The following is an 8389-nucleotide window of genomic DNA, read 5'->3' on the forward strand; positions in this document are numbered from 1 at the left end:
TAAAAAGGGATGGGGGGGAGAGAGCTTTCGCTTTCTGAGGAAATTTGTCCTCCGAGGCGACCCGTAGCGAATGCGGAAGGAGGGGGGAGCGGCTCGCGCCGTTGCTAGGCGACAGCGCGGCACTTCCGCCGGGCGCCATTTTGTATCCGGGGTGACGGCGCCATGGAGGCCGCGGCGGGCAGGAAGGTGAGGCCGAGACCCCCCCCGGGCCCCCTCAGCCCCCCGGGGCCGCCGCCGCTCCCCGCCCTCACCTCGTTTCTCCCCGCAGAGGCAGCGGGAGGAGGCGGCCGAGTCGCCCGAGCTGTCCGGGGAGGAGGATGACGCTGACTACGTGCCCTACGTGCCGGTGAAGCAGCGCAAGCAGCAGATGGTAACGGGGGGTGGGGGGTACGGGGGGGCCCCGTCCCGGTGCGGCGCCTCTCACCCGGCCTCCCCGCGGTGCCCCCCAGCTGCAGAAGCTGCTGCAGATGCGGCGGAAGGTGGTGTCGGAGGAGGAGCAGCGGGACAGCGGCGGGGAGCAGCGCGGCGACGAGGATGACATCCCCCTGGGGCCGCAGTCTAACATCAGCCTGCTGGACCAGCACCAGCACCTCAAGGAGAAGGCGGAAGGTGGGGGGGGGGAGCTGGTGGCAGGGCTGGGTGGCTGTCAGGGGGTGCTGGGGCCAGCTAACGGCTTCCCTGGCTCTCCCCAGCTCGGAAGGAGTCAGCCAAGGAGAAGCAGCTGAAGGAGGAGGAGAAGATCCTGGAGAGCGTGGCGGAGGGCAGAGGTGAGTGCTGGCAGCTCCGTGGGCTGCGGGCACATCTGTAGAGCTGTCAGGCAGCAGGAGGGGCGCTGCCTGCCGTGCAGTGCTCGGTGATGTTCCACCCCAGGGTTGGGAAAGGGATCCCACTGCGAGCTCCTCAGCTGGCCTCTGGCTGCCTGGTTTAGCTGGCAGCGTGCTGTCGCAGGCCCCTAGACCCAGCAGGCTGCAGCCCTCGGAGCTCCTGCACCCAGAGGTGCTGGCTGGCTTGCTGCCTTCTGTGCTGTCTGTGTGCCGGGGGGTGGAGAGCACGCTCTGATCTTATTTTCCTTGTTCTTGCAGCCCTGATGTCAGTGAAGGAGATGGCGAAGGGCATCACCTATGATGACCCCATTAAAACCAGGTGCGTTTCGCAGTGTGGGAGTTGTCTTTCTGGGAACCTCGCTGCCTTGCAGCTGACAAGAGCAAGACACTGTGCAACCTGGCAGGAAGAGCACTGCTCTGTGGCCATCAGCTTTACTGCACTGCCTGGCTTCGTGCCCCTGTATGTCAAATCAAAGGCTGCTGAGCTGTTCAGGATGATGTTCTATATACAATAAAACTTGTTAGAGGGCGTTTATGTAAAACCTGAAGGCTTGAGCTGAGCTTTCAGATCTTGGGGGAAAACTAAGTTGGAGAAAAAAGGGGAAAGCTCAAGGAGCCAGCGCTGCTCAATGCCCCGCAGAGTCAGGGAAACAACCAGGCTGTGTCCAGATGTGTTGGCGTCGTTCACCCGTTATCTCTAGTTTGTTCTCAGCTGATAGCTTGGGGCTGCTTGGAATTGGGGGTGGTATTTAATGGACTGGCTTGGGTCTGCTTATGAAGCCCCTTGGGGTCAGCTCTTTTCCACGGTGGGATAACAGAGCTCTACAGGGAGCTCTCCTCAGCCTCTGTTGGTGCTGCTGGTTCTGAAGTCGCTGGACATTTTACATCCTGCATTTTGTTCTCTTGCCTTCCCAGCTGGAGAGCTCCTCGTTACATCCTGGGCATGTCCGAGGCCCGGCACGATCGCGTCCGCAAGAAGTACCACATCCTGGTGGAGGGGGAGGGCATCCCGCCTCCCATCAAGAGCTTCAAGGAGATGAAGTTTCCAGCAGGTGGGAGCAGGGGGGGGGCTTCTCTGGGGACACTCGTGTCCGGCAGCGAGTGAAGATGTCAGATCCGTGCTGTGTTAGCAGGGTCGCAGCTTAAATTCACAGCAGTGGTTGTGTCACCTGGCTGCTGGGCAAAGGGCTGCTGCTGAGGAGGGAATTAAAAGGGAAAACGGAGGAAGAACTTTGGGTTGTGAGTGTGTGTGTGTGTCCCCTGTTCCCTGACAGCTATCCTGAGGGGCCTGAAGAAGAAGGGAATCCAGCAGCCAACACCCATCCAGATCCAGGGCATCCCAACGATGTGAGTGCTCTCGCCCCGTCCCGGGAGTTGTTCCCCCTCCCTCCAGCCCACCGGGCGGTGTAAAACGGGCCCCGTGCCCTGGTGGCAGCGAGCCCCTTCCCCCTGCTCGGGCCTTGAGGCCTGATCCCTCCCGTAACCCCGTGGCTCCTTTTCTCCGGCAGCCTCTCGGGACGGGATATGATCGGCATTGCCTTCACCGGCTCCGGGAAGACCTTGGTGTTCACCCTCCCCGTCATCATGTTCTGCCTGGAGCAGGAGAAGAGGCTGCCCTTCTCCAAGCGGGAGGGACCCTACGGGCTCATCATCTGTCCCTCCGTGAGCACCCGGGGCGTGGTGGGGGTGGGAGGAGCTGTTATTGATATCAAGCACCCATCTCAGGCTCTCCCTGCACGGGAGGGAATTAATTAACGTGCAGGAATTAATTTTTTTTTCTCTTGTTTTCTCTCTGCAGCGGGAGCTGGCCCGGCAGACGCACGGCATCATTGAGTACTACTGCCGCCTGCTGCAGGAGGACGGGCTGCCCCCGCTGCGCTGCGCCCTCTGCATCGGGGGCATGTCCGTCAAGGAGCAGATGGAGACCATCAAACAGTAAGGCCCGGCGGGGAGGAAGTGCTTTGGTTGGGAGCCGCGCTTATTTTTTGTGGCAGGAGGGCTGAGGGGTGGAATCCTGAGCGGGGTGGGGGCGAAGGGGACGTGCCAGGCCCCAGGTGCTGTGTGGGGCAGGAATTCATGCTCCTGACCCTGCCTTTCCTCGTCTCTCAGTGGCGTGCACATGATGGTGGCCACCCCGGGCCGCCTCATGGACCTGCTGCAGAAGAAGATGGTGAGCTTGGACATCTGCCGCTACCTGGCCTTGGATGAGGCCGACAGGATGATCGACATGGGCTTCGAGGGGGACATCCGCACCATCTTCTCCTACTTCAAGGTACTGGGCTGGTAGGATACGAGCGCCCTGAAGCTCGATCCCTACGCCCACCAATATGGGCGAGCTCTAAGTCCTCGCCTGTGCCCTGTTCCCCACGCAGGGCCAACGGCAGACGCTCCTCTTCAGTGCCACGATGCCCAAGAAGATCCAGAACTTTGCCAAGAGTGCCCTGGTGAAGCCCATCACCATCAACGTAGGGCGAGCAGGTGCCGCCAGCCTGGACGTTGTGCAGGTGAGGTGCTTGGGAGCTCCCCGTGTGGAACCCAGCATGGTTTTTGGGGGCGCAGGCACCTCTCCCTGCCAGCCACGGGGTTAATCTCTCTGCTGCCTTCCTGACCCATCTTTTTGCTTCTTCCTAGGAAGTGGAGTACGTGAAGGAGGAGGCTAAGATGGTGTACCTCCTTGAGTGCCTGCAGAAGACTCCGCCACCCGTGAGTAACGCGCTCTGGTTGCCCTGGGCACACCACAGCCTCTGTTCGGGAGGGAACGGGTTTCTCAGGGCATTGTGCTCTTTGCCAGCACGCACAGGCTGCTTTTTCTAAGATACCTGTGTTGTGGCAGGTGCTGATCTTCGCGGAGAAGAAGGCAGACGTCGATGCGATCCACGAGTACCTGCTGCTCAAGGGGGTGGAGGCGGTGGCCATCCACGGGGGAAAAGGTCGGTGAGAGTGCCGGGGAGGCGTGAGCCTGCTGTGGTCCTGTCTGATCCCACTCACAGCGTGTAGGGTCCCAGCATGCAGAGGTTTGGGATGGTCTGAGCGCAAACTGTGCTGGTGTCAGCAGTCCTAGGAGTGAACACTGCGGGTGTGAACGTCACGAAGGTCCCTCTGCCCCTTTATTTGGGGACAGGACGCCTGGGTCCTCACGCAGGCCGAGTGGTGCTCTCTTTTGAGGCTGCAGGGGTTGCTGCAGGAGGTAGGAGCAGGAGCTCTGCCCCTTGCTGATCTCCTGTGCTGGGCCTTTGCAGATCAGGAGGAACGGACAAAAGCCATCGAGGCATTCCGGGATGGGAAGAAGGACGTCCTGGTTGCCACTGATGTCGCTTCCAAGGGCTTGGACTTCCCGGCCATCCAGCACGTCATCAACTACGACATGCCGGAGGAGATCGAGAACTACGGTGTGGAATGGGTGCTATGGGGGTGCTTGTGGTGCTCGTGGGGGCAGGGGCTGGCTGTCAGGCCGCGTTTCCCCGAGCCTGACCCCTTTCTGCTTCTCTGCAGTTCACCGCATCGGGCGCACGGGCCGCTCCGGCAACACCGGCATCGCCACCACCTTCATCAACAAGGCCTGCGGTGAGAAGGGTCGGGGCTGCGGGAGTCGGGGTGGGCTGCAGCCCCACGCAGCTGGACAAAGCTGCTTTGGCGAGGGAAATGCTCCCATGGCAGGGATGAGTAACGGGAGGGGAAATCAGGGAAATCCTCGGGGGTCTGTGGGGTCAGGCTCCTGCTGGGGCTCCATCTGACCCCCATCTCTGCTCCCAGATGAGTCGGTGCTGATGGACCTGAAGGCGCTGCTCCTGGAGGCGAAGCAGAAGGTGCCGCCCGTGCTGCAGGTGCTGCACTGCGGGGACGAGACCATGCTGGAGATCGGAGGTGAGAGAGCCCGGCTGCGAACGGGGAACTTCTGCGGGGCTGACGGAGGGACGCGGGCTGCAGGCAGCGCCCCCGTTGCTCGTGGGGTGGCTCGGCCTGACCCCGTTCCTCCCGTTACAGGGGAACGTGGCTGTGCTTTCTGTGGCGGCCTGGGCCATCGCATCACCGACTGCCCCAAGCTGGAGGCGATGCAGACCAAGCAAGTCAGCAACATCGGCCGCAAGGACTACCTGGCACACAGCTCCATGGACTTCTAGCCCAGCTGGGTTTTGTTTCCCTGTCAGCTGGGGCTCACATTCCAAAATGCAGACCCAGCCCTGGACCAGAGGGGCTCTCCTGCGCTGCTGCAGCCTGGTTTTGGGGCTGTTTTCAGCCCGAACTCCTGCCCTAGGAGGAGGTGTGTGGAGCAGCACGCTGCTGAGAGGCGCTGGGCAAGCAGGTGGCGGCGCCCAGGGGGATGAGGAAGCTCCAGGGGCTGCTCCCCCTGCCCAGTGGTGTGTCCAGGGTCTCACACACTGCCCCCCAGAGCCCCTCAGCCTTGCCCCCATACCTCGGTACCTCGTTCCGTGCATCCTCAGCTCGTGGCTGTTCCCGTTGCCACCCAAAGAGCCCTGCTGCAGCCGGGCTGTGCGTACTGCGCTCGCGTCAGGTGCTCCCCTGAGAGCTTCCCTCGCTCTCGCGGCATGCGTTCTGCCCCGCTGCCCCGCTGCGAGAGGAAGGGCGGACGGACACCTCCCGTGGCCCAGCCTCTGCCCCTCATCCCACACACCGAAAAGGGGAAGTCTCAGAGAAGGAAGTCTGCCCCACACAGTTGCCTCGGCTGCAATCACGTTTCTGTGCCGCTGCCTGCCCCACGCTGACCGCCGGGGCTGCGCGGGGCCCATGGAGAGCCCGGTGAAGGATGGCATCCTCTATGTGCAGCACTGCAAATTTGGGAAGGTAAAGGGCAGGGGTGGGGGGTGAGGCTGGATAGAAGCTTTGCCCTCATCTATTTTGATGCTAGGCCTGCGCCCCCTGCTCCTGGGGAAGGGGGGGAACGGAACCAGACCCCTTTGGGTCCCCCCAGGGAGGGCCCCGTGCTCTGTATCCCCCCCCAGTGGGCCCCCCCACCCCCGAGGAGACCCATCCGTGCAGGCACCTGCTGGTGCTCAGCCCTGCGTGCTGCGTCCCTCCTGCTTGGTCACCGCAGGACTCTTGATGAATAAAGGCGTGGTAACGAGGCGCGGCTCCGTGCCTGTGTGCTGGGGGGCAGCGGGCGTGGGATGGGGTCTGGGTGGGCTGAGCAGCGCCCTGGGGCGGCGCTGCAGGGAAAGCTGCTGGGCATGGGACGGGCAGCGGGTGCCGTGGCCCTGCGGGTACCCCATGGGTGACGTTGTGGCAGTCCTTGTAGGGTGGCTCCAGTGCCAGGGGGCTGCAAAGTGGGGTGTTCACCACCCCCGGGCCTCTCTGTGCTCCCTGGATGTGCGGGGCTGCCATCCTGTCCTTGTTCCTTGCTGCCCAGCACGAGTCCTAGAGCTGCCACGGGCAGTCCCTACGTGCGTGGGGCCGGTGCCCCGCCGCGTGGGAGGCAGCGGCTATGCTGGGTGCTCGGCAGCATGGGTTTTTTTTCCAGGGCGGAGGCTGTGCCGTGCGCCTCGAGGTGCACGGGGGCCACGCACCCCCTCTATTCCATGACGGGCTGGGAAGGCGCTGGTACCGCAGAGCTCCCCTGGGAGGAAGCGGGCTGCGAGCTGCAGGGCCTGGCTGCGCTGAGGCCCCGTGCAGATGCGAGGCTGCCAGCAGGAGCCCCAGCAGCTCAAAATGGCTTTAATTTGCATCGCGGCCCGGCCTGAGAGCAGCTCGCGGGGCTCAGCTGCAGCAGCAGCAGCAGCAGCAGGCCGGCGTTTGCAGCGGGGAACAAAGCTCAGGACTCAGCGAGCCGCAGCGAGGGATGCTGAGGGCACTTGTGGCAAAGCCCCTGCCTCTGCCCTGCCTGCAGAGGCAGCGTGGAGGTGGCAGGCAGCTCTGCTGACCCTTTTTCCCCCTTATCTGTGCCCTTCTGCGCTCCAGCGCTCCTGGAGGAAGGTGCGGGCGCAGCTCTTCGCTGCCAGTCCCTCCGGCGTGGCCCGCATGGAGAAGTTCGACGTGCGGGACGAGGGCAAGATGCTGGACAAATCCTCCCTGCGCCGCTGCGCCCGCCGTGTCATCCGCCTCTCCGACTGCGTCTCCGTGGGCCCCGCGGGGGCCGAGAGCTGCCCCAAAGCCACCGCCGCCTTTTACCTCACCACCACCGAGAAGAGCTACGTGCTGGCAGCCGAGCAGCGGGACGAGTGGATCGAGCAGCTCTGCCAGCTGGCTTTCCAGGTACCGCCCGCACCCCTCGCACTGCTCCCAGCCCCGGTGAGCCCTGGGGGGGGCCGCGCTCACCTCCCTCTGTTGCAGGGCACCAAGCAAGCAGCGCCGGGCAGCGCCAAGCCCCAGCCCAGCCCCGATGTCCCCATGGAGGAGAATTCCCTCTACTCCTCGCGGCAGGACCGTACGTGTGGCAGCGGGGCCGGGGTGGGCTCAGGGTGGGCACAACGGGGCTGACCCCAGCCTCATTCTGCTCCCCCAGTGACCGATTTCTCGGTGCTGGTGCTGCGCACGGACGCAGCCGCTCGCTGTGGCCTCCACGGGCACTACCTGCTGGCCGCCCTGCCCCAGAGCCTGACGCTGAAGGACACGCAATCGCGGCAGCCCCTGCTCACCTGGCCCTACCCCTACCTCCGCAAATTTGGCCAAGATCAGGTGGGTGCCCCTCGCCCTCCCCGCACCCTGTGTCCCCCCCCGGCAGCTTCCAGCCCCTCACCGTGCCCCCCGACCCCACAGAACGTCTTCTCCTTCGAGGCCGGCCGCCGCAGCGACTCCGGCGAGGGCACCTTCACCTTCAGCACCCCGCGGGCCCTGGAGCTGTGCCGCGCCGTGGCCGCCGCCATCGCCTCCCAGCAGCAGGGCCAGGACCCCGCCGAGCCCCAGCTCTCGGCGCAGAGCCTCGAGCCCCCTCCCCGGGGACCGGGGGCCAAGGATCCGCAGCCCAGCCCGCCGGTGGGGAGGGCGCAGCCCCCCTCGCACCCACCCCCTCCCCGTCTGTGCTTCCACCCCTCGGAGCCCGAGCCCCCCGGCCCCATCGTCTACGCCTCCATCGCTCGGGGCCAGCAGCCTCTCTTTGGGACGGGGCGGGCGGCAGCCGGCGAGCCCTGGGTGGCGGGGGGGAAGCCGCCCCCCGAGCACCTCTACGAGAACATCTTCACCGCCGAGCCGCGGCCCCCCAGTGCCCCCGCGGAGGAGGAAGAGGAGGATGAAGAGGAAGAAGGGCGCTGGGAGCTGGGTTCTCGCCAAGCCCCCGAGGGCCGCAGCAGCGAGGCTGCTCACGTCTACGACCCCCGCAGCTCCCCGGCCCCTCGGCGGGGCAGCCCCCAGCCCCCTCCCCAGCAGCCCTGGGCTCGGGGGGCTGCGGAGGAACCCCCGGGGGGGCGCCCGGCCCCTAAACCCCCCGGCACCCTGCGGGCCCGCTTGGTTCGCCTGCTGAGCCGGGAGGGGCCGGGCCCGCGGGACTGGCTCTGAGCCTCCCCGGCTCCGTTCACCCCCGGCTGCTCAATAAACGGCCTGTGCCGCACCCGGCTCCGCTGCTGCTCCTCGGGGCCGCGCACCGGGACCGGCCCCGACCGCGGGAACGCGCCCGC

At 65.1% G+C, this 8389-nt stretch overlaps 2 protein-coding genes across 2 annotated transcripts; both read left to right on the forward strand.

Moving 5' to 3' along the window:
• The first annotated feature begins 33 nt into the window (after positions 1 to 33).
• DDX41 (DEAD-box helicase 41) lies at positions 34 to 5907 on the forward strand. The gene is made up of 17 exons (XM_068698369.1): positions 34 to 186; positions 269 to 370; positions 450 to 609; positions 693 to 767; positions 1083 to 1143; positions 1740 to 1876; positions 2099 to 2171; positions 2333 to 2486; positions 2623 to 2759; positions 2934 to 3096; positions 3197 to 3328; positions 3456 to 3527; positions 3658 to 3754; positions 4064 to 4213; positions 4317 to 4388; positions 4578 to 4688; positions 4809 to 5907. The coding sequence occupies exons 1-17, from the start codon at positions 163 to 165 to the stop codon at positions 4943 to 4945; spliced, it is 1857 nt and encodes a 618-aa protein (XP_068554470.1). The 5' UTR covers positions 34 to 162; the 3' UTR covers positions 4946 to 5907.
• Positions 4992 to 8322, forward strand: DOK3 (docking protein 3). Its single transcript, XM_068698368.1, has 5 exons — positions 4992 to 5627; positions 6738 to 7031; positions 7110 to 7203; positions 7282 to 7454; positions 7536 to 8322. The coding sequence occupies exons 1-5, from the start codon at positions 4992 to 4994 to the stop codon at positions 8268 to 8270; spliced, it is 1932 nt and encodes a 643-aa protein (XP_068554469.1). The 3' UTR covers positions 8271 to 8322.
• Positions 8323 to 8389: the final 67 nt, after the last annotated feature.

The sequence above is a fragment of the Anas acuta genome, chromosome 14, assembly GCF_963932015.1.
Source record: "Anas acuta chromosome 14, bAnaAcu1.1, whole genome shotgun sequence".
Classification (NCBI taxonomy): domain Eukaryota; kingdom Metazoa; phylum Chordata; class Aves; order Anseriformes; family Anatidae; genus Anas; species Anas acuta.

Excerpts from the sequence above, each read along its gene's own strand:
- DDX41 (XM_068698369.1), top strand. The coding sequence starts at position 163 with ATGGAGGCCGCGGCGGGCAGGAAG. Across the intron at positions 187-268 it reads AGGCCGCGGCGGGCAGGAAG|AGGCAGCGGGAGGAGGCGGC; the intron begins GTGAGGCCGAGA and ends TTCTCCCCGCAG. Across the intron at positions 2,760-2,933 it reads CAGATGGAGACCATCAAACA|TGGCGTGCACATGATGGTGG; the intron begins GTAAGGCCCGGC and ends CTCGTCTCTCAG.
- DOK3 (XM_068698368.1), top strand. The coding sequence starts at position 4,992 with ATGCAGACCCAGCCCTGGACCAGAGGGGCTCTCCTGCGCTGCTGCAGC. Across the intron at positions 5,628-6,737 it reads AGCACTGCAAATTTGGGAAG|CGCTCCTGGAGGAAGGTGCG; the intron begins GTAAAGGGCAGG and ends TCTGCGCTCCAG. Across the intron at positions 7,204-7,281 it reads CTACTCCTCGCGGCAGGACC|TGACCGATTTCTCGGTGCTG; the intron begins GTACGTGTGGCA and ends CTGCTCCCCCAG.